Source organism: Aquarana catesbeiana, linkage group LG02 (genome assembly GCF_042186555.1).
Source record: "Aquarana catesbeiana isolate 2022-GZ linkage group LG02, ASM4218655v1, whole genome shotgun sequence".
Lineage (NCBI taxonomy): Eukaryota > Metazoa > Chordata > Amphibia > Anura > Ranidae > Aquarana > Aquarana catesbeiana.
The window spans coordinates 327,407,364-327,433,354 of record NC_133325.1 but is presented as its reverse complement, the minus strand read 5'-3'; the positions used below and the strand labels follow the sequence as shown (position 1 = coordinate 327,433,354).

At 42.5% G+C, this 25,991-nt stretch overlaps 1 protein-coding gene across 3 annotated transcripts in view; it reads right to left on the bottom strand.

Moving 5' to 3' along the window:
• SH3RF3 (SH3 domain containing ring finger 3) overlaps positions 1 to 25,991 on the bottom strand; it is a 606,895-nt gene that overhangs the window by 183,877 nt on the left and 397,027 nt on the right. For 2 of the 3 annotated variants that reach the window (XM_073614818.1, XM_073614819.1), the window contains exon 4: positions 15,729 to 16,082. The exons of the other annotated variant lie outside the window; for it this stretch is intronic. In XM_073614818.1, coding sequence (XP_073470919.1) covers positions 15,729 to 16,082 — 354 coding nt within the window. The remainder of the gene's footprint in view (positions 1 to 15,728; positions 16,083 to 25,991) is intronic. 3 annotated transcript variants of the gene reach the window in all.

The following is a 25,991-nucleotide window of genomic DNA, read 5'->3' as shown; positions in this document are numbered from 1 at the left end:
TGCACCGGATCACATACAGCGAGAGCCAAGCAGCAGGTACCGTGATTCGATGTCCGCCACCACCCACTGTTTATCGAGCAGAGAGGCAGGACGCCTATGTAAACAAGGCAGACAGGAGGAAAGTGATGAAATTTGTGTCCCTGCCAAGCAGGGAATACATTTCATCTCTTCCCCTAGTAAAAGCACCTTCCACAGTGTAGTAAAACACTGGATACACACACAGTTAACCCTTTGATTGCCCCTGATGTTAACCCCTTCCCAGCCGGTGTCATTAGTATAGTGACAGTCATAGGCGTGCACACAGGGTGTGCCAGGTGTGCCTGGGCACACCCTTAATCGCTTTGTGTGCTGTGGATGACCCGTGATATTTTACCAAAGCCCCCCTATTGGGGCTCCAGAAGAAAAGAATTGGAAAAAAAAATAATTAAAAAAATTAAATTGTTAAAAATAATAATAATTAAAAAAAATGTTAAAAAATAATTCGAAAAAAAACCAAAACAACTACTAACACTTACCTCTGCCCTACAGACATTGTCCACAGCTCTACTGACACCGGCAGTATATATACACAGGTATATGTGTTGAGGTGCACACCCTAATGCAATAGGCTGCACACACCTATGGTGACAGTGCATATATTTAGCACTGATCATTGTATTAGTGTCACTGGTCCCCAAAAAGTGTCAAAAGTGTCAGTTAGTGTCAGAATGTCCGCTGGAATATCACAGTCCCACTATAAGTCACTGATCACCACCATTACTAGTAAAAAAAAAAAAATTAATCCCATAATTTGTAGACGCTATAACTTTTGCATTAACAAATCAATACACGCTTATTGGGATTTTTTTTTAACCAAAAATATGTAGCAGAATACATATTGGCCTAAATTCATGAAGAAAACAAAGGATTCGCCCCGGGACTTTAAATGAAGTGGGTAACGTTTCCGCCAGTAAACATAGCAGTAGTAAATACAGTATAAGGTTTATTCAAGTAAAATTGTTTACATGCATAGATAACACCAACAGTTGCCAATTAAAAAAAGATACATAAACAAGAGATATTGGTACATAGATGTAATGGCAGTCATAATACAGGAACATCATACTATCCGACTAGTTTCGCAAGATCCAGCTCGCTCTTCAGGGGTGGATGTGTGTAACAATGTACCTAGGATGAAAAAAAAGTATATATTTGGCAATATGGCACAGTATTGATTATAAAGGCACAGGGTAGGAGGGGTTATGGGTCCCCATACTCAGCCCTGAGCTTGACCATGGCTAACAGGTGTGCAGCTCCAAGACGGCGGCAGCAAATGCCTCACCAGGGAGCTGGAGGGGCGGAGTCAGATGGGACCCCACCAGGGGCCAAACAGAGAGCAGGCATGGCATGGGTGTAGCGTGGATTTTAAGGGGAACCCCGCACCAAAATTTTTTACCCTTAGCCGAGCCTTAGCCGAGCCGACCCTTAGCCGAGCACGCAACCTGGCAGGCCGCAGGAAAAGAGGGGGGGACGAGAGAGTGCCCCACCCTCCTGAACCATACCAGGCCACATGCCCTCAACATTGGAAGGGTACTTTGAGGTAGCCCCCCAAAGCACCTTGTCCCCATGTTGATGGAGAGAAGGGCCTCATCCCCACAACCCTTGCCTGGTGGTTGTGGGGGTCTGCGGGCAGGGGGCTTATCGGAATCTGGAAGCTCCCTTTAACAAGGGGACCCCCAGATCCTGGTCCCCCCGTGTGAATTGGTAATGGCCCACCATTTCACAAAAAAAGTGTCAAAAAGGTTAAAAAACACAAGAGACGGTTTTTGACAAGTCCTTTATTAATTTCCTCTTCTTCCATCTTCTTTTTCTGGTCTTCTTTTGGTGTTCTTCTTCCTCCATCTTCTTCTTCTCCATCTTCTTCTTCTCCATCTTCTACTTCCTCCGCTCTTCTCATCCTGCATCTTCCTCCGGCTTCTTCTCTGCTCCGTCCGCACGATCCGCCTCAGTGGGAGTCTTCCGTCGCGTGACGCTTCGGTTCTTCTGACACTTCTTATATAACGGAGGGTGGGGCCATCCGGTTACGTAAACGGGTGACCCCGCCCCCTCTGACAACATGGGGAAAGCCACAGGGAAGTCCCCTGAAGTCCCTGTGCGTCAGAGAAGGGCGGGTTCACCGGGTGGCCCCGCCCTCCGTTATATAAGAAGTGTCAGAAGAACCGAAGCGTCACACTGCGGAAGACTCCCACTGAGGCGGATCGTGCGGACGGAGTGGAGAAGAAGCCGGAGGAAGATGCGGGATGAGAAGAGCGAAGGAAGAAGAAGATGGAGAAGAAGAAGATGGAGGAAGAAGAAGAACACCAAAGGAAGACCAGAAGAAAGACGATGGAAGAAGAAGAAATTAATAAAGGACTTGTCAAAAACTGTCTCTTGTGTTTTTTAAGCTTTCTGACACTTTATGAAATGGTGGGGAACATTTGTACCCCATTACCAATTCACACAGGGGGGGCCAGGATCTGGGGGTCCCCTTGTCAAAGGGGGCTTCCAGATTCCGATAAGCCCCCCGCCCGCAGACCCCCACAACCACCAGGCAAGGGTTGTGGGGATGAGGCCCTTCTCCCCATCCACATGGGGACAAGGTGCTTTGGGGGGCTACCCTAAAGCACCCTCCCAATGTTGAGGGCATGTGGCCCGGTACGGTTCAGGAGGGGGGGCGCTCTCTCGTCCCCCCTCTTTTCCTTTGCCAGGTTGTGTGCTTGGATAAGGGTCTGGTATGGATCTTTGGGGGGACCTCACGCCATTTTTTAAAAAAAATTTGGCGCGGGGTTCCCCTTACAATCTGTGCCAGACCTGAAGGGTCTGGTATGGATTTTGAGGGGGACCCCATGCCATTTTTTTTTTAATTTTGGCGTGGGGTTTCCCTTAATATCCATACCAGACCTGAAGGGCCTGGTATGGAATTTAGGGTGACCCCTACGCATTTTTTTTTTACATTTTGGTTCGGGGTTCCCCTGTGGGGGAATGTCATGCCATTTTTATCAATGAACTTTTATGTGTATTGCCGGACCGACAATTCATTATAGCCGGTGCTAGCGATAGTAGTTTTACAGTAGTTAGTAGTGATAGTAGCGATAGTAGTTTTACATGACTTTTTTTCCTTTAGAAATGTCATTTTGCTGTCAGACTGTTCTAAACATGGGAAACATGTGCCCCTCTACAGGCATACTATAGACACCCCCCAGGTAGTAGTGATAGTGGCGATAGTAGTTTTACATGACTTTTTTTCCCTTTAGAAATGTCATTTTGCTGTCAGACTGTTCTAAACACGGGAAACATGCACCCCTATACAGGCATACTATAGACACCCCCCAGGTACGAAATTTAAAGGAATATTACACTTTTATTGTTTCACTTTAAGCATTATTAAAATCACTGCTCCCGAAAAAACATCCGTTTTTAAAACTTCTTTTTGCATTGATCCATGTCCCCTGGGGCAGGACCCAGGTCCCCAAACACTTTTTATGACAATAACTTGCATATAAGCCTTTAAAATTAGCACTTTTGATTATGCATGTTCATGTCCCATAGACTTTAACGTTGTTTATGTGTTCAAATTAATTTTTTGCCTGATCACATGTTCTGGATGCGAACCGAACCAGGGGGATGTTCGGCTCATCCCTATGTGGTAGTGTCACCTTAAGTTAAGGGAGACAGTTTTATATAACCTGAGCTGTAATGGCTGTGTTTTTTGGGGATTTATATGTTTAAATAAAGTATTTGTTGGAAACTTGGGGGTATATTTCACTTTTTGAATGTCCCAGATTGAGCCATAGTGGCTCAGCTGGTTTGCGTGTTAAATTATATTTGATTAAATTATTAAACATTTTATTTGTTATTTAAGCCAATAATAAAATGGCTGCGGCCAATCTTTATCCAAAGATGTGGTGTTTTTATTATTTCTTCTAAGGGTACTGCTGCCTATTGTCCCATTAAATCACCAATTTAACATTTCACCTTACTACGTCCTCTCTTTCGCCATGTGCTTGGCAAACTTTTATATCAATTAATACAAACATCCCTCTTTAGAGGTGCAGTCTCCATGAAAGCATATGTTGGAGGAATGTCTCTGGCCATAATTATGAAAGTTACAAAGCTGTTTTTTCCAGAGATTCCTGCAGCCCAGAAGAAGAAAAAGTAAGGCCCCTTTCACACACGCAGACCGTTTGTCCGTTTTTCATTAATCTGTTGAAGGATGAAAAACGGACATTAATGCATCTCTATGGAAAAACGGATGTAAATGGATGATTATTACAGCTTCTGTCAACATCGGTTTTTTGAAACAGATTAAAGCTCTATTTTTCTTCCGTGAGGGAAACGGATCGGACAAAGCAGATGTAAACTAACAAACAGTCTGTTTTCCATCTGTTTTTGCATTGGTAGTGGATGTAAAAAAAAAAAACTGTTGAGAAAAGGACGAGCAGCTGATGAAATACTGATGAGCAGCTGATGAAAAACGGATGAATACTTCATCCGTTTTGACGTGACTGAACTGATGAAATGAACAGTCCGCATATGTAAAAGGGGCCTTACACTTTTAAAGGGAACATCAGGTGTGTGATATTTTCCTGCTGTCCTTAGTGGCAATCTCTCTGTAGAGTTTACAGGAAGTAATAGCCTGAACACTTTATTAGTGGAAAAGAATAGCCAACCCAACTCCTGCTCTCACTCCCTGAAGATTTTCTGCCTGATGGTAATTACCATATTTATCGACTTATAACACACACAGGCGTATAACACGCACCCAAATTTTAGGAGGGAAGTTTAAGGAAAAAATGTTTTCACAGCTCCCTTTACAGTACACAATCTCCCTCCCCCTGCACAGTACGCAGCCCCCCTCCCCAGTACACAGACCCCTCCCCCCTGCACAGTAGATGGCCCCCATCCAGTATACAGCCCCCCTCCCTCTGCACAGCACACAGCTCCCATCCAGTATACAGCCCCCCTCCCCCTGCACAGTACACAGCCCCCATCCAGTATACAACCCCCCTCCCCCTGCACAGTACACAGTCCCTATCCAGTACACAGCCCCCCTCCCCTGCGCAGTACACAACCCCCATCCAGTACACAGCCTCCCACATAGCCCCCATCCAGTACACAGCCCCGCTCCCCCTGCATAGTACATAGCCCCATCCAGTATACAGCCCCCCATCCAGTACAGAGCCCCCCTCCCCCTGCACTGTACACAGCCCCCATCCAGTATACAGCCCCCTCCCCCTGCACAGTACACAGCCCCCCATCCAGTACACAGCCCCCTCCCCTTGTACAGTACACAGCCCCCATCCAGTACACAGCCCCCTGCCCCTGCATAGTACATAGCCCCATCCAGTACACAGCTCCCCTCCTCCTGCATAGTACATAGCCCCCATCCAGTATACAGCCCCCCTCCCCAGTACACAGCTCCCTCCCCCTGCACAGTTTACAACCCCCATCCAGTATACAGCCCCCCTCCCCCTGCACTGTACACAGCCCCCCATCCAGTATACAGCCCCCTCCCCAGTACACAGCCCCTCCATCCAGTACACAGCCCCCCATCCAGTATACAGCCCCCTCCCCCTGCACAGAGCACAGCCCCCATCCAGTATACAGCCCCCCATCCAGTACACAGCCCCCCTGCACTCCCAGGAGACCCCCAGTCTCCTGGGACAGCACTGCCAGCATACTCTACAGTTAAGGAAAAATCACTGCCAGCCCCTTCCACACTGCTCCTCCTATGTCACTCATATTGTAAAACGAAGCTTCCATATACCTCAAAAGCTCAGTTTTACTGACTTGGTCACATGACTGCTCTCCTCTGACATTACATAGATGGTCATGTGACCACTCTCCTCCTCCAATCTAAAGCTACACTCAGAGGAGGAGTGGGAGGAGGAGAGCAGCCAGAAAAAACTAAACTATTGAGATATTTACAAGCTTCGTTTTTACAATGACATTGACACAGGAGGAGCGGTGTAGGAAAAGGGGCTGGCAAGTGATTTTTTCTCAACTTTAGACTATGCAGGCAGCGCTGTCCCAGGGCCAGGGCGGCCGGCCACCCCCTGTTGGTAAAACATAGTATTGGCGTATAACACGCAGGCAAAGAGGAAAAAAGTGTGTGTTATATACCGATAAATAAGGTATATAATGTCTGATACTTTTTTAGAATGTAGTGCCATGTTCTGTTCTTAATATCTTTGTTTTTTGGCACTTGTTACTTTAGGGTTTATAAGATGTGAAAAAAAACGGTGACATAGTTCAAGCATAAGAAGAAGCATTTTAAAGCATATAATTCTTTTCTTCTAGTCAAAAAAAGGTTTACTTTTGTTCTTTGTGATTTCTAAGGAACTTTTTAAAGAGTACTCTACTAAAGAAACTAAATGGAATGTGTTTTTGAAATTCAGTTTATTGTTTGTGCTTTTGAGGAACAAGTTTTCCGTTAAACGTCCAAGGTTCAGACAGAAAGTTAATTAAACTTTTTGCAGCAAAAAAAGAAAAAAAAAATCTGCTTCTTTCTCTCATCTTGTAATTGTTTCTTTCTTTAACGTTTTTCTTTCACTTCCCACTCCCAGACTGGGGGGAGAGCCATAGTTACTTAACTATTGCACAGAAAGTTAAAGTGGTTCTAAAGTCAGAAGGTTTTATTATCGTAATGCATTCTATGCATTAAGGTAAAACACCTTCTGTTTGCAGCAGCCCTATCATCCCTCTAATACTTACCTAAGCGCCATCTTGATCCAGCAATGTTGCACGAGAGTCTCAGCTGTCCGGGACACTCCCTCCTCATTGGCTGAGATGCAGCAGCAGAAGCAATTGGCTCCCGCTGCTGTCATTCACAGCCAGTGAGGCGGGAGTGGGGGCCGGGGCAGGGCTGAGCCATGCTCTCTGTGTCTTATGGACACAAATGCCTTGTTTCCACTGAGCGGATCGGTTCGGTTCGGTACGCTATTTTGGGTGTTTCCATTATGAAAGCGGCCCATACAACCGAACCGAACCGTTCCATTCAGGGTCCTGCTTCAGATGTGGGGCCATAGAAAATGGAAGGGTTCGGTTAGGGCGGAGCTACGATACATTCCACTGATTGGCTGACAGAAAACCCTCTGCTGTGCTATGCTGAGGCATTTTTTCTAAACCCTTTATGGCCCCTTGTGGTCCCACTTGCAGTGGAAACGCTCACCAGAATAGACCGGACCATTCTAGGCCATTCAAACTGTACCGACCCGAACCGATCCGCTCAGTGGAAATGAGGCAAAAGAGCCAGCTCAGGAGCGAGCATGCATGACTGCCCCCACAGAAAGCAGCTTGCTATTATAGGGGCACTCAGCAAGGGGGAGGTGCCCAGAGCGCCAGCGGGAGACTCGAGAAAAGGAGGATCGGGGCTGCTCTGTGCAAGACCACTGCACAGTATGATCTAATACTTACCTGAGCCCCATCTTCATCCAGCGATGTTGCATGAGAGTCTCAGTTCAATCTCAGTCTCATTAGCTGAGACAGCAGCGGGGCGCCATTGGCTCACGCTGCTGTCAATCAAAGTCAGTTAGCCAATGAGAAGAGAAAGGGTATGGGTCTGAACAGCGGCTCAGCTTAGGTGCCCCCCATAGCAAGCTGCTTGCTGTGTTCACACTTGGCAGAAGGGAGGGGCCAGGAGCTCCAATGAGGGACCAGAGAAAAGGAGGATCTGGGCTGCTGTGTGCATAAACCATTGCACAGAGCAGGTAAGTATAACACGTTTGTTATTTTTTTAAAAAAAAAACAAGACTTTAGTATCACTTTAAGATCTTCTGCCCAGTCCAAGTGTGTCAGGGCTATGGGAATGTCAATGCTGGATAAAATTAAAAATCCTTTGGCCGGTAAAATTGCTCCCATATATGCATGTCATTTGTGTATTTAGCTGTGCGTAGAGTTAAGCTTTATCTATTGGTTCAGATGGGTTACTGTACTTTGCTCAGTGGTTGTTAAATATGGGTTCCTGTGAGTTTTTGTATCGCACTCTTTACTTTACTATAGCAGTCTAAATATGCATTAGGAAATAATCAGTCTTTTCTAGCTTGCCTAGTCAAGTGGAATTAAAATAAAGAACTAAAATAGCCTTTTTCATGATTTTCCACACTTTTGTCTTATTCTCATGCCAGCAATGTCTAAAAATCATTTTCCGCTTTGCTGCATTTTGAACATCAGCATTGTCATTAGCTCTTCAAATGATTATAAAATGGCCTCATCTTTATTGGATTTCCTGATTGCTAGGAAACATAACTGTTTTTTGAGTGGCACATTATGAACCCCCACCAGTTGGCTGAAGTTAAAGTCAGGTACATGTATGATAATACACTGTTTGTTGACACTAAAATTTTACATATACAGTTCACCAATAAACTATTCAGTAATTTTATTCACTCATTTACCATTTGGCTGGAGATTAAACTATATCAAAGGTACCAACGGTGTCCAATGGTGTCTCCCAGTCCTCCCTTGGTCTGGTTTTACCAAAGAGTCAATTGGAGCAGAAAATATGGTATGCTTAAAGAGCATGATTGCATTTTAAGGAGCAATACACTGCCTAGGTAGAGGAGATGACTCAAACACTTCCCCCATAATGTCTCTCAACAACTAAACTTCTACTAGTATAGTAACTTGGAAAGCAATCATGAAACATTTAGAAATGGGGGATAAATTACTAATGATGCAGCGATTGTTTACTTAGCAAAATTAATATTCACTGAGCCGAAAATAAATAGATAGGGCTGTATTCACTTTAATTGAACAATCATTTGCTAGCAAAAATCCTACTTGTTTAATTTCATTCATACGTGATTGAGTATTGTGAGTTCACCTTATCTACTATAATTCGCATTGTAAAGTGAACACACACTTTCCAAGTCAACACTTACTTTGCTCAGTAAACAGCTGCTTTGTCTCTAGTAAATCAACCCTAAAATATCACTTGATTCATCTGCCTACATAATCCTGTGTTAAAGTGAACCTTTTCAAACAAAAATGTGCAGGCTGCCATTGCTGAACTCCTATTGAAAATACTAGTAGCAAGGCCATTACACCAAATCTCTGACTGCACTATCATGACACAGTGACCTAGGAAAAGTCAAGCTACACCTAGAAGCCTTCATATGTCTACATGTACTGTTAGTACTTATGGAAAAGAGATAGCATAACAATCACTTGTAGTATAGGAAGTCTACAAAATGTCTCTGAGTATAAGGATTTAGGCCTCATTCACACCGAAACATTTTGTAGCTCAAAGCTCAAAGACACTCAACAAGCAATCCCATTCTTTTATTGGCACCTGTTGACATGAGTTTTACCTGTAGCAAAATGCCTGTCGCTCCAAGAAGTAAATGAGCTAAAAGTGGTTGTAAAGGCTGAAGGTTTTACCTTAATAAATTCTATACATTAAGGTAAAAAACCTTCTGCATGCAGCTACCCCCCCCTTCCCCCCCAGAGTCCCATTTAACCTACCTGAGACCAGTATCAAACCAGTGCTGTGCATGAGAGCAGAGACTCTCTCCATTCTCTCCTTCCTCACTGGCTCAGAGACAGCAGCAGGAGCCATTGACCAAATGAGGAAGGAGTGGGGGCGGGGCGGAGACATGCTCTATGTATCTATGTAAGCAGCTTGCTATGGTGGGCATTTAGTGGGAGGGGGGGAGCCAGGAGCACCAGTGGGGGACCTGAGAAGAGGAGGATTGGGGCTGTTCTAAAGAAAAACTGCACAGAGCAGATGAATATAACATTTTTAAAGAATAAAATGTAATCCTTTACAATCATAAGTGGTAGATTAATACACAAGAGAAGATTGGGTAATATTACAGCTTCCCACATTACAGAGTTCCTAGGTTTGTGTATTCAGGAAGCTGTGTTTAATCATACAATGTTCCTTCTGCTTAGTACAGCTGCATGGTGATTGTACTTTATTATTCCCTGTCAATGCAAGCCTAGCAATGTGCTCAGAAAGGCTAAAACGAACACTCAGTTAAGTGCTTTATCTCAACAGTCCTTAAGCTGGTATGCTGTACAAAAAGCCTCATACTTACTCATACCTCATACTCATACCAATAAAAGGAAAAATCTACAGCTCAACATGCAAAATGCAACAATGGAATTAACAAGCATTGAAAGTGGTGAAAACACCATCAAAAATTACCTTTAGTCAGTGGTAAAAAAAATTTAGATCAAAATATGTACTCACTACAAATATACTATAGTTTCTCTATAAAGAATATAAATACAAATATTTTCCATGGCTTTTTAAAAATCCAGTAGTAGCAAATTGCATTGGTATATTTTGTAAGCCATTCTATGGAAGCAAGCAACAAACAAGCCGAACAGAAGATGCTTGCACACATAATGTTCACCTAATGGAGTGTAACAGTTACTGTCACTATAGAGACCAGTAGGGTGACACAAGCTGATCTTTCATTCACAGTGTAGAAGCTGATCTTAAACCAGCTAAGGAAACTAATACAGCTTAATGGGGCATAATCTCTTTAAGGCCTTCTATCTGCTTAGTGTGAATGAATTACCGGTATATATAAATTAAGGTGGCTTCCAGAAAAATATTCAGCATGCATACTTTCACAGCAGCCTTATTTCAAATAAAGGCCAGATGAAAGCTCCAAATACAAATTAAATCTCCTTTTGGGTAGTCTAGCTAGACACTTTGCAGGATATAAAAAACATTAAACCAATTAACCTTAACATATTTAAAGCACATTTTTCCTGGACAGAGTTTACTGTTACTTATGCAGAAGGTATATTCATGGAGAATACAAAACGGTTGGTGCTTGTAATAACTAAATGTCTCCCAATAATGTTGGTGGGTCAATGGGGATTCAGAGCTAATGCATGGTTACCAAGAAAGCAGTTTTCTCTAAAATCACTGCTAGCATTTAAGATGGGTCAATACACCTTGGAAATCATTTCTGTGACATTTAGTGGCATATGGGTTGGCGGGGGGAGCCACAGCTTGTGTTGGGAGACCTGGTATTGACACACCCGGACATGTCAGATATCAAAGTGGCCATACCTCTGCAGGGACTTGAAAACTGGAGTCACTGCCTGGTGGAAACGTAAGTCTTCTTGTTTTACAGGGTGAAATCAGCTTTGCAGTCTTTGTGACATACCAAAAGGGTTGCTTTAAAGAAAAACTAAGCACAGAATGCATTTGTTAATTTGTACAATGTTTGAAAGGACTAGAACATCTGGCAAGTTTATACAGTATTGCTTTATGTGTCCCCATTGGGCGAGTTTGTCCAAATGTATTGTGTGGTATTGGGACAGGATGAAAAGGGATGCTCATTGAGTACTGACAGCAGCAGACCTTTTCTTTTCTTCTAACTCTTGCCTGCTTTAGACTTCAAACAAAAACATTTGTGGCCTGATTTCCGTCTTAAATTAAAGGTCCATCCAAATCCAAAGACAATAGAGGGAATTTTTAATAAATGCTATCTCCTTTTTTAGATAAACCCAATGTGCATAAATATTGAGAAAAATAAACTAATACCACTTTGCCCACTAGGTGGTAATGAGAAATCTTAAGACCTCTTTAATTCAAAAGATGTAACCATCCTCCAATTCAGGTGTTGCTAGGACCACACATGAACACAATGAATACATGCACATTTGTTGAAAGTTGGATGAAAAGTGAAAAGTAATAGGTAAAATAGTAAACAATAGGAAAACAATGGAAATTGGGAAAAAAATTTTTTGTTCACTTGAAATATGCCTATAAATAGAAACCTTGACTAGGAAGACATTTTATTTAAAACAAATAAGTATAAAAATAATTTAAAATTGTCTGCCTATCATATTTTTTCAATTACTTTATACTTTCTATGTACCGACCTGGAACAAGCACAGTATACAGTCTGCTTTCTGTATGATTTTTTTAAAACTTCATGCTTGCTTTAGGTCATTGCTTCAGAATATACTAATGTCAGAGACAGATATGCAACTGGTAGCTCTGGTGTTCCTCTCACTACAGGTTTCCTTCAAATTCAGCACTTGTCCTTCGATTAACCAGCCCTGATGCACTACTTGTTTCCCTATTTACATTTCTCAATAGACAAATTAGCTTACATTGGCTAGCAAAGCTATTTATTAGACAACATTTCACGCCAGTTTCTCCAAGGTTGTCTCAACAATTAGAAAGAAGTATATCTCACCAGTGCATCAATATATATAGCCATGTATTCAATAGGGTATTAAAAGTATGCTTATCTATTATCTTACAGAGGCACTTGATATAACTACTTAGTCTTATATCCATGAATTCCAAATCCAGAACACACTTACTTTTTCAAATACCTAACATCACATTGTAAGTTCCCCACCTCAGGCAGCCTCTATAATCTCATTTCAAGCCTTCTTCTACCAAGGACAACCCCCCCAACGGGTACTACAATTTTATGTAATGTCAAAATTAAAGTTATTTTTTTTTTTTTTACCATCCAAGTATTTGTTGTTCTCACACCAGGTAAAGAGTATTTAAAATTGGAAGCATATCTCTGCCCTGCTAAAAGGAGATTAGCTCAGTAGAGCTTGTCAATGTCGTTATTCCATTAAAAGATATCACACAGAACAGATGTATTGATGCATTTGCTGAATTAATGTGACTTGTACTTTGAAAAGCCTCCTCCTCCTTTTCAGCCTCTTTCTCTCTGCTCACGTTTGAGATGTCAGATGCAATTTGCACAGTTACCTAGGTAAATTGCTTGCCACATATTAAAATACCTCACATGCTTAAACTCAAGATGTCCATGCAAGTGGGATAAAAAGCGACCTCACTACATATGTGCATTCAGCTGCTTGAGTAAATATTAAGGAAACTATGACTGCTTTTTATTTTGCTACACCTAATGAACAGATTGTTTTGCCTGACAGGTATTTAACATCTAAGGCATGATTAAAATGATTTAGGAAAGAGAAATTTCAGTGCTCCAAACATCTTTATATACCTGTATTTCATAAGCATATACCAACAATTGAAACTAAAAAAAAAAGCAATTCATAGAACAATGATTTACTGGTAAATGTCTTATACCAAAAACTTGAAAAATAGGAATACTGTTTTATCAGCGACCTTTTATCACCATCCCTGTAATGATGAAATTATAACTTTATATGTTCGAGTTATCTCATACAATCCATATATACCAATTATTTAAAGATGGTCTTTAAATTTCACCACATATGTAAAAAATGTATTACGCGATTAAGTAGTAATAACAATATCAATAATAATAGCAATTACATTTTCCAACCCTAGAAAGCAGCACAGAGAAAATGTATATACACTGTACAAAAGCTTGCAGATATATTGTTCTCTAAAACAAGCACATCCTCCTAACAACTTTCCAAGAGGCACTCTTGCATGAGAACAGTTTCTCAAGGCTAGATCAAAAACAGATAAGCAGTATTCTGAGCTGCCTAAGAATTATAAATTACAGTAGCTTTCCTTAATTTAAAATATAGCTGATGTCCACAGCACATGAGTAATTTGTAGCTGTATATGTATGTCCAATTAATGCAGCAGCTCTGTAGCCAGCTAAAGACTGAAAAGGAGCTTCTGTACAAACCTCAGCCATAAAATTGCATGTAAAACAAAGGTAAAATTTCATTAAAACAGAACTAAATGCAAAACGTTTTGTTTAATTTGGGATATAGTAAACAGGGGTTACAACTGCTGTCAAGTTTGTTTTGCCATCTGTATCATCTGGGGAGATTTCTCATCACCCCCTGTACTGTAGCTACAACAGGAAGTGAGAGGAAATCCCTCCAAAGTGAGAGTATCCCTGGTTGCCACCAAGGTCACCAGAACGAGTGTCCCCATTAATAGATTTCCCCTCTATGGGATGTTCTTTCACTTTTAATTCTGCTGAGAACAGTAAACAGGACAAATAGAGACAAATCTTGCTAAGAGGAGCACAGACAGCAATAAAAACTGACAGGTGTGCTAATACCTCTCCATCCCTATCCAAAACAAACAAAAAAAAGTCTTTAGTTGCCTTTAGTTAAACATTATGGTATAGATTCAGCTGAACTGATCTAGATTAAATAGCAGTAAAAATGATGTTATTGTGGAAGTTCAGTCAAAACCTAACTAAGCTAAACTAAACCTGCTCCCACTGCCATTCTAAGCCCTATACTAACTACCCTGTAAAGGAAAGATGTGTATATTTACCTAATCTAAGGTCATGTGATCGGCTCCCAGTGCCAGCTTTAGGGGAGAGGAGGGACAGCCAACAACCCATCTATGGGTGACGTCACCACGCAGGCTCTGCAGCCATTGTTGCTGCTCTCTCCTCAGAAGCACGGAACTAGGGAAATCATGTGACTGTATCAGAGCACCCTTAGATTAGGTAAGTATACAGAGTGGTTAGTATAGGTTTTAGAATGGAGGTGGGAGCAGGTTAGGTTTTGACCAGACTTCCGGTTTAAATTTTGCCCTGATATAAATGTAAGCCATTAGTTTTTTTAGAAAGGTGTGTGTAAAAGCACAAAATATTGAAACGTACAATCATACATATGTGGTTAAACAATGACCAAGCACACAGCTTACTAGTATTGCATGGCTCCAGATGTCTTGATAGGATAATCTGACTGACACAATGTAACTAGAGTGAGAAGTAAGAAGGCCTCAATATTCATGAAATGCCTGAGGAATAAATGTAACCCTTCACCCTTCTGTGCATCTGTCAGTAATAGTGAAGTGTGAATGAAATAGAAGCACTATGTACCATCTGAGACCAGACATCATTAATACCATGGGGAATAGCGGACATTAGAAAGGTTCAACCATGGACATCTCCTGTCAGACAATACCCTGACATTACAGTCTGTGAATTATTTCAAACAGTATTTAAATATAATGACATTTTTAGGAATTTAAAAAAAAACATCAGCTTTTCTCACAGCAAAATTGTTAGGTTGCAGATGGAAGCAGGTATTTGCTGTGAGTTTGTTAGAAAAAGATCAGTATTAACGGTCCAGTTGCACTTTCAAAAGCAAAAGGTTAGGGAAATAAAGGAGTTAGTGACATTCAAAACTGCTTTTAGTATGTTTGTAATTGGGATGAAGACATGAAAGGTTAGATATAAACTACTTAGAAATGTAAAGCCTGATTTATTTGGAGATTAGGATAATAAACATCAAATTACTGAGCATGTTAATATGTGAACAATAATTTTTAAATATCATGCCAACTAACCTTCCAAAAGCCATGAATAACAAGGTGCATCTACAGTATACTATGGCTGATTTATAAAAAAAGAAGTAAGAAAAAGTATCTGTGTTGCCCAGAGCAGACAATCAGATTTCAGCTGCCTTTCTTCTAGGGGGAGTTAAAAAACAAGAATTGGAATTTGATAGGTTGCAATGGGAAATACAGACACTCTTCTCTCCTGCACTATAAATCTGGCCACATGTAGTGTGATCCTAGGTATGCTGTCAAAATGAGGGCAACACAAATTTAGTACAGATTAGAAAATTAGAATTGTCAGATTTAGGATTAGTAGACATTGAAATGAAAAGTCAAAGCAGCATGTAGACAATGGCCATTGTGGGCACATGTATTGAAGCATACATGTCATCACAAAGTTCACCAGCTTAGAGCATGACTGATGAGCTCAGTTTCATCAGATGCCATCTACATGGGCGCTCTATTCCAACTATTGCCCTCATGTGGCTACTGTACAAACAGTTACCTGGACTGGAGCACTGGATGAAAGTTGAGCCCCGCCTCCGATTCTGGCAGCAGCGCGCGGATCACTAGAACTGATCAATACTGGAGCACTAATTTCCATGGAATGCCTGTTATTCATGGCATGGGAGGATTTGTGCGTCATACTCAGGGCTGTGAAGGAGTGTCGTTTCTTGGCATTCTTCTTGATGTCCACATGCCTCTGGTTAGCACTGACAGCTCCGGTACTGCTTAAAGGAGGACTTGAGGTCACCCTGACTACCATGCTGGCATCAAGTGAGATAGGGACCTCATAGCCTGGTGCTGTAGATATGCTTGTCTTGTCCTTCTCAATGAGTTGTTTGGCTGTCTTGTTCAGCTGAGTGTAGAAGGGGGACATTAAGGGGAAGAAAAAAGAATATAAGTTAAATTGCTGTCATCTTGCATCTTGTTGCTTGTTTCTGTCCTTTTCAGCTGAAAGCAACTTAAAGGCTTTATGCGGAAGCAGAAAAAAATAACACATTATCTGAAAAACGGATACACAGATTAGAACAGATAAACAGACGCAGTGCCAAGGTCAATGAATTTGTTATTAAAAAGGAAGGATATAGAAAGGGAAGATGGATACCAATATAAGGAAATATTGCCCTTTGTCAGTGACACAGGATGTTATTTATAGTTATAAAGTAAGGTATATGAATGTATATGTATTTGTATAAATTGTGTAAAAAATTAATAAAAAGAGATTGAATACAAAAATAACCTTTACATTCTATAACCTATACATGTTCCATACAATTTTAATTGCTACAACTAATTACTTGAAACATATTTTTCATTAGAGAATGCCTTTCAGAAAAACATAAAGACACGATCAAAGGTTGATGCAATTATTAGTTCCCAATATTTCTTATCTGTTGATCTTGTATTCTAGACCAGTCTAATCACAGGATTTTGTATGGCTGTAGGTATGTCCACTAAGTGGACACATCACCAGTGCTTGCAGTTATAATCAAAGTATACTGCCAGACATAGGCGTTGCCAGGGGGTGTCTATCGAGGCTGGAGTCCCGAATCTGGAGCCCATAGCCCCGAGTCTCTTGCTGCAGGTTCTGGCTCAGTAGGACCTGCAGCAGTGTGATCATCCAGCACAGCCAGGGATTGGTGGACAAGCTAGCTGGATGTACACTGTGTAGTCAGGAAGTAAGACTTCACTTGTCAAATCGAGAGTGCGATGTCGGGTATGGGCGGGACTGCTACCCAGAACCACCCCTCTGTCATCCAAGCAGTGCAGAGCCGGCAATCCTACATTGCTAGCCGGGACAAAGTTGCAGAGGGTCAGGGTCATGGGTGTAGCGTGTGGAGTTGCAACTGTGACCCCGCCTATGCTTCAGGGGGGGTGTGTGGCTCCCTGTTACATTTGTTTTTATGTCACTGCTGTGTGTGGGCAGAGGGCTCGCATGAGGGGCCGGTATGTTATAGGACAGACCACTCCCCTCCCCTGTAAGGTGCCGTTGGAATGCTGCTGAGTGGAGGAGGCGGGTCATCTGCTAAGGGGCCGTTCTCTTGCTTAGAATGACGCTACCTCTAAACTCCCTGTTCTCCCTATCCATGCACCTCCGTTAGTTGGCCCCACCCCTCCACAAGTTGACCCACCCGCAAGTTGACCCCACCCCTTTGTTAGTTGGCCCCGCCCCTCTGTGAGTTGATCCCGCCCCCTCCGTGAGCTGGTCCCATCTCCTCGCTGGTCTCCTCCCCTCACCTTTCGCTCCAATTCATTCCCTGCTGATCTCTCCTGGCCTCGTTATTTCCCTCTCATCCCCAACCTGTCCTCAGTAATGGGGGGATCTGGCCGGGGGAAGTGCTCTCTAAGCGGGTGCAGCCGATCCTACAAGCAAGCATGTTTATGGTGAGAGCACAGGATGAGGGCGACTGAGTACATTCTACTGTCCAGGAAACTGACAGGGCTGGAGGAGGACGGAGACTTCCCTGGATTCCCCCTGGTATGACAGGAGCCAGCATGTGAAAGGGATAAGTTCTGAACATGCTGGAACTTGTAGTGTGCAGGCAGCAGCGGGACCCCTGTGGACATAATGGCATAGTGCTGGGCCCATGCTCCAGGGGACTGTTCCACTTCCTTGTCACATTATGTCAGGGGTGCTCAGCCGCTGGCCCGCGGGCTACATGCGGGTATAGCTGGCTGGCTTGCTGTTCCCCAGGGTGGGTATAACTGCCTTGGGGACAGCAGCCGCCGCCAGCCATATCCGCCCTGGAGGACAGCAGCAGCAACTGCCGCCAGCCATACCTGCCCAGGAGGACAGCAGCAGCTGCCGCCAGCCATACCCGCCCTGGAGGACAGCAGCAGCTGCCAGCCATACCCACCCTGGAGGACAGCAGCAGCCATGAAGATTGAGGTCAGTTTTTTATAAAATCAAACAGCAAACAGCAATGGACATGTCTGTTTTCTACACTGGGCTTCTTTCAAACTGCTCCACAGGTGCAGACTTCTGTTATTACCTGCAGGTTTGGTGCGCTGTCACAAAGTGCATCCATCACACCTGCAGTATATAATGGAATTCTATCTACCTGCAGGAAAGCCACAGGTACACTGCGCTGCACCCACGGTGTGAATCACAGTGCATCAGTGTGAAAGCAGCCTTAGGCCCCTTTCATACGATCAGTCCAATTGGGTCTGCCTGTCTTTCAGGTGGACCCAATCTGACCCTCCATTCACTTCTAAGGAGCGGCAGATGTAAACGGATTTGTGTCCGTGTACACTTGCCTACCTTCAAACTCTGCCCTACTGGCACCATCCTCTGCCCTGACACCATTCTCTGCCCTACTGGCACCATCCTCTGCCCTACTGGCACCATCCTCTGCCCCACTGACACCATCCACTGTTCTACTGACACCGTCCACTGCTCTACTGACACCGTCCACTGCTCTACTGACACCGTCCACTGCTCTACTGACACTGTTCACTCCCATTCTGACACTGTCCACTTTTATGGTAGGCTAAGTTTATATTTTAACTGCGACATTTTGTTTTATTATATTTTTTCCCTATTTTAGGCCTTGCTGGGTAATTTCTAAAAAAAAAAAGGGAGGCAAACCCCGGTGATCTTTTTCATTTTGTTCAGATTGATCTGTTGCCTACCCCTGCTCCAGAGTAGTCAAAAGATTTTGGAGAAACTGTCCACATTTTGACATACTGTTCCTCCAAGTTCTTTTGAATGATTCTCTCAATATGTAAATAAAGATCTGAAATGATTCTTTAGCCACGCGGAGTATCTTGACATGCGGTGGAAGTGGCAGGTGGTAGTGGGGGGGGCCCAGGTCAACTTTGCATTAACCTTTTGTTTAACCATGCCCATTAAGCCCCTCCCACTGTTAAGTTTGACCACACCCACTTATGCTGTAGTGCGCGTAGCATGTTCGCATAGCGTGCCGCCGGTCTCTTCCTCCCTCAAGCGTCCCTCATTCTGAAGTTCAAAAGTTGTGAGGTATGCCACAGGTTCAAGGCTGTGGCTGGCAGGCTGCATTAGAGGTGGAGGAGAGACTTGAGCAGGCGGACGAGCAGAGATGACATCATCTCTCTCCGCCTGCTCCACCACTCTTCCGCCCTCACAGCCAATGTGCCAATGTCAATGTGGGAGCGATGTGCGGCAGGGAGCAGAGAGATTACATCATCTCTCACTGCTCGCCTCGCATCTCCGCTCTCCTGCCCTCACTAAATGGACCAGTGCTGCCAGCCTGCCACTAATGCAGCGACAATGCACATTTGATGGTGTCAAACCACATCAGTTGGCAAGTGACAACCCACATCTAGTGGCAGGTGACGTGGCAAGTGACAATCTGCAAATGGTGGCAGGCGACGTGGCAATCTGCAAATGGTGGCAGGTGATGTGGCAAGTGACAATCCACATCTGGTGACAGGCGATGGTGGCAAGTGACATGATGCATCTGGTAGCAGGAGATATGGCAAGTGATACGCCCAGGGCTCCCATTGATTCTGCATTATGGTGAGTTGAACCACTTCATTATGTATTAGAATGTAACAATAGAAACAATGCGCTTCGATCACCCTGACACCATATCAACCATGGTGCCATGATGACTGAAACGCCAACACCTGCCTTTGCCCACGAAAAATTGCTTACCGCCGGCGTGCCCCCCCCCCCCCAAGGCCTGTAAAAAGGTTGGTGACCGCTGCTATGGGCTCTAGCCCCTGATCCTTTGCAGACCTAGCAACGCCCCTGCTGCCAGAGATGCAACATAAATAAATAGATAAATATCCTATTCATTATAGTGTGCCCTTTAAGACTCAAATGTGTATAGGGTCAGTGCACCTAAAAGTGATATTTTAGCTACGGGCAGCCAACGCATAGCTTTTTTGTACTTCATTAGCAAAATCTCCCTGTTTTAACACCCAACTGTTTTACTCTACAGCATTTACCAAAAGCTGAAATATCAATATTGGCTAGGCTGATCCTTTAACAGACTGACAATAACTATATATAGTGTGGTGATTGACATACCACTCTGTGTCTCTGCCAAGCAGGCAGTACTACACGCTTTTCTTGTCCTTGGGGATTTCTACCTCTGTCAAATGAGCAGAGGAGAACGATCAGCTTTCAAAAATGCTAACAGCAGCATGACTTTATTAAAAATTTACTGCTCTCCTCCATGCTAGTGTGACATTGAGAATGAAGGCCCCTCAAACCCCTTATCGAGAGGGATCCTTGACTAATAGAAACATGGCTATGCAGTGAAAGTTGACCTAATGTAGGAAAGTTAAGTGGCTCCATCTGTATTGGCTACAAGGATGTGAGGTGAAGGGACGGAGCCCAAACTCTAGAAAAAGACTACACTAAGGCCTGGAGAAATTCAGCCTTCGGAAGAGTTGTCTGCCCACTCACCCACTCTGTGATAATTTGTCACAGTTTAATTGGTGGTTGGACCTTACCAGCAATTAAAGTGGTTCTAAAGCGATTTTTTTACCTTAATGCATTCCCTCTATTAAGGTAAAAAAAAATGTATAGTTTGCTGTGCTCCCCCGCCCTAAATGCTTACCTGAGTCCTCAATCGATCCAGCGCTGTGCATAGCTGCATCTCTTCTGTCCTCTCTCCCTCTACTCACAGGGAATGAGGCAGCAGCAGAAACGATTGGCTTCTGCTGCTGTCAGTCAAGTAGTGTGAGAAGGGAGTGGAGGGGAAGGGCTGGGCCACGCTATGTGTGTGCAATGCCATTGTACAGCACAGGTAAGTATAACATTTTTTTATTTTAATTGAAAAATTTACCTTAGAATTGCTTTACATTGCTTTAATGGGTTATGCCCTTTATTTGAATTTAGGATCAGTCTAATGCCTGTCTGACATGATAAGGACAGGCCTCTTAGCCTATGTCAGTTTATGGTTTTCATGTTCTCACAGTATAACTGTGACAAGCACTGGTTACTTGTTACATTTGGAAAAGTTCAATACAGCTTTGGACTTGCCCTTCTCCAACTTAAAGGAGAAGTCCAGCCTAAGCTTGTTTGGCTGGGCTTCTCCTATGGGTCACAGGAGTGCAATTGGTTTTGCACTCCTGTGACCCGTTTTCAGCAGAGAGCAAGCCGAAGTCCACTCTCTGCTGACGTCACAGAAATCAGTCCAGGCACCGCGTCATCACAACAATAAAGTCTGGATCCGCCAGGTGCCTGGACTGATACCCGTCCCAGCCTCTCAGCGAGCCGCTAAGAGCCTGATACAGCCACTCACCACCCCCTCCACAGCTCAGCGCTCCAGTGAGCGTGTGGGGGGAGGGCAGAGCGGAGGGCAAGGCATTTTAAGGCAAGGTATTTTTTTTAGTTGCTTGTGACTGAGCTGATTCTTCTTATCAGTCATGTAGTACTCATTTGTGGTTATTCTGAAGTGATTGATTTTAATGGGGGGATATGTGCATTAACTTTCTATGCAGAAAACACAGCTAACATAGTGTTTTGCTGTCCTACAACAATACCTCAGATACAGGGATGGATATTAGGAGACAGGACCTCAAACACATACAATCTTGAATCAAGGTCAAAGTAATTTAGAGAAAATAATACATAATAACCAAGGATTTCCACCAGTAGTCACAGCTGATGAAACTATCGATGCAGTGACACAAGTTAAATCAAATGTGCTAGATTTACCATATTCTGAAAACATGGTCTGTTGAGGGTACATGAGCAACAGAGTTGGGAATCATTATGCTAAGACACTTGAGCACATTAGATGTGCACTATTAGGTTATCTGCTATAACAAGAAAATGTGTAGATATTTGGGCTGCGTGTATACTACCAACGATAACTTTGAAAGACTGAGGCTCAATGAACAGTGTTTGGATAGTCTCAATCTACGTAGCTTTGTTCTCCAGTGACTTGTAATTGTTAAGCGCCAGTTTCCTCAACACGTGTATATACATAGAATGTGGGATTGCATAGGTATGGAGGAGTCAGGAAAAAGTAAGGTCTGACAGCAGCTGCTTATTTAGTTGATACTTGACCACTCTAAAGCACATAGACAACATGCAGACAAATACATTCAAAACAATAACATCAAACAGGTAGAAAATAATGGCATAAGCCACAAATTACAAACTGCCCGTCAAGGGAAACAGGAAGCAATGCACTGGGATATGATTCTAGTTTTTGTCTAGAGAAGACAGGAAGTCAGATCAAGACTATGACAAAACATGACCATGTCAGACAAAAATCTAAACTAACCTGCAACACATGGGTAAAATGTTGGATTAAACTGAACAATACTTGACTGAGCTAGACTAAAGACAAATGCTAGGATAAAAAAGTAAACACTGTAGATCCAGACTGGGATTGGGCAACACCATTAGCCATGTAAATGATTGATTACAGTGGACATTTTCTGAAGGCTCTGGGGAGCAGACAGGGGCTAGAAGAATTGCAGGGACAAGATGTAAGCTTTATATACAGTCAAAAGATTATACATATACTGTACTTAGACTGGCTTCACACTGCTGCGCTGTGGTTTTCAAGCACCCAACAGTTTTAGCTGCAGTCCCACAGACTTTCTATTTCTAGTGCACCAAAGATGTAGCATGCATGACTTTTGGTTCGCTTTGAGAAAAGGTGCCAAAAACGTGCAACCTTCTAAGAAGGCCAATGGGACCACAGCTAAAACCGCAAGTAAAATGCGCAAAAAACACAAATACACCATTGCTGCAGCCTAATCGCTTAAGTGTATATTTATCTTGCAACAAGAAGGCTTAAGTACAGACCAAATCTGTTCCACAGCAATCCTAGAACATGCTACTATAAGATTCTCCTCCGTACTCAATTTTTGCAGCAACCCACCCCAGTAAAAAGTGAAGATGGTCCAGAAATGTTTTGTATAGAAAACATTTAGCTATTGAGTTTACAAATGATTTGTGACACTTATGATAATTTAAACTGTGGTTCCAAAATTAGCACCCACTGTAATCTTGAAAACTTAGATCAGAAATGATGAGCCAGGCATGTGAATGCCGTATTAATGATAAAGATTTGACTGCAATAGGTCATTGTGTGTGTAGCAGTAGTCTCATTTATGGGACCTGAACTCCTGTTCTACTGCTGTGGATCTTCACCTTGAAAAAAAACTTCCCTCCTCTTCAACCCTCCTTTATTCCACTATACAAATATCTCTGTCTTTCTTTGTTTTAACCTTTTTTTTCATTTTAGAGATTTTGGTCCTGCTCCCCATTGCTCTATTCTCACCTAGGCAAATGATGCGCTTTCTGAGATATGCATGCCAAATCCTAGGAGACATAGGGGGTTCTTTATGAAAGGCAAATCCACTTTGCACTACAAGTGCACTTGAAAGTGCACTGGAAGTGCAGTCGCTGTAGATCTGAGGGAGACATGCAAGGAAAATAAAAAAACATAATTTTAGCTTGCACATGATTGGATGATAAAATCAGCAGAGCTTTCCCTCATTTCAGATCTTCCCTCAGATCTAAAGTGACTGCACTTCCAAGTGCACTTGCAGTGCACTTGTAGTGCAAAGTGGATTTGCCTTTCGTAAATAACACCCATAGTCTACCATTCATAAAAGGAGGAGGGGAGTGAGCCTAATGGTGCATCATTACCTGAACCCTGAAATAGATGGCAGCTTCCCAAGGACATCACAGAAGAAAATGGCAGCACGGAACTCGGGCGGTGACAGCAGAGAAGTGGATCTCAGCAGGACAACACTGGATCTGTTGGGTAGATGGGTATCTAAATTGTGTATCTTGCCTTTACATAGCTATAGGATGTTGCCAAAACCTCAGACTTCCATGTCTCCATTTATTATTCAAGCAAGTAATAGATTTACAAATACTACAAATAACTAAAGTATTGAGAAGTTCAATACATACAGTATTTTTAAAGGGGATTTTGATTTTGGACTTTTGATTTTGGAGTTCTTCTGATAGAATATGTACAGTCTGAAACCGTCTGTGCTAGCACATAGCAAACTCAGATTCTTCCTTTCCATCTCCCAAACTGTAAAGGGTGAATGTGGTAACTATAAGGAATCACATATTGGGGCATTTCTATTCTCAGATGCATAAATGAGGGTTTTGATGCCTTGCCATTTCATAAAATGGTGCATTCAATTGGTGCTAATCTATGCTACCAGGTAAAAGTGTTTGTAAAATTATTTCTACAAAAAAACAGGAGCAGGATAGAATGTAGTTCTACGTTAAACTGGTGTAGCCACTAGAAAGCCTATAGATTTATTGTGCACTTATTATTACCTATAATTCTAAGAAAACAGGTCTTTTGTAAATCAATACAATTTCTACCACAGTGAGAGCTGATTCATCATCTCATATGTACTAGTCTCATATTTAATATTGATTTAAAGTAAAATGTGCACTATGGAAAGCCTATGTATGATTACATATCTGAAATCCTTGCAGTAAGAAACTTGAATATCTTTTTAGCAATACTTTAAAGGCAACATGTTAAAACATGTATTTTTCTTATCTATGATACATATACTAAAATGTTTACAGAATATAGAGCCTCGGATAGCTGTCCCTTCCGGGGGAACACAGTGATTACTGCTAGAGGCTATGGCTGCTGCCAATAATCATATACTACAAATCCAACATATTTCTTGTGCCCAAGTCAATCCCTGCTCAACTGGCTGAGATTCAATCCATCTATGACTGGCTTAAATGAGCACAAGAAGTCAACAAGAAAATAAAGATTAAAAAAAGACAGGGAGCAAACTACCCAACAAACGATAATTCCATACTTATAGAACATATATAGTCCAAATTTCAAATTACTAGAACATGCAGAAAGCTTGGGTGTGCCATTGAATGCAGCCCTTGTGTTTTATTATTATTAAGCCTTTCCAACTGACACAAGAAAGCACAGACGAAATGTGCATAGGGCAATATAAAGTTCATCCTTATCCTGCACACATGGCTAATTAATGACTGTAAACTAGGTTAAGGAAAATTAATCTCCAAAATATTATGAACTATTCATCTTTGCAGACAAAGGACAGAGCTTTCCACCATTCAAAGTCGAACAGAAAAATACACCCCATAGAACAGCAATAAATAACAACTTCCAGACCACACACTTTATTATGTCTCAAGGCTCATACATGCATATACACTATACATGGGTCCCTGCACTATTCGTTTCACAGTATTAAACAATAAGCACAGGAGATGAACAGCAAGAGCTAAGTTTAGAAAATAGGAAAGTCCTCCTTTGGAAGAAATCTTATTTTAGCTGTTTGCAGTCCTAAGGCCATTTATAAATGCCCTGGAACTAAAGGGGTTAAAAAAAGTTCACAAGTGATTCAGGAGGCTATGGAACTGCCCCATCATCATCATGGGACTCTGAAGTCCCCGATCTGCTATGAATTCCTTGATCTGTTCTGAGATTAAAGAATCCATAAGCATCCAGCTCTAAGCATTTCCCAGTTCACAGCTGTCAGAATCCTGGGTACAAATGCTGGGTAAAAAAGTTGATCAAGCATAGTCTTTGTTAGCCCCTTTATGATAGCAATAACATTAAATGAAAAAGTGGCAAAAAAATTAAATTCAAAATGTTACAGCTTTGTCACCCCACACAAAAATGTAAATGCGTAAGAGTACAAAAACAGTGACTGCACAAAGCATGTTAGGTAAGCACAAATGATGGAATGAGAGAAATAATTCTAGGGCCATCATTGACTGTTAACTCTTTTGCCCTGTACACACGGTCGGATTTTCCGATGGAAAATGTGTGATAGGACCTTG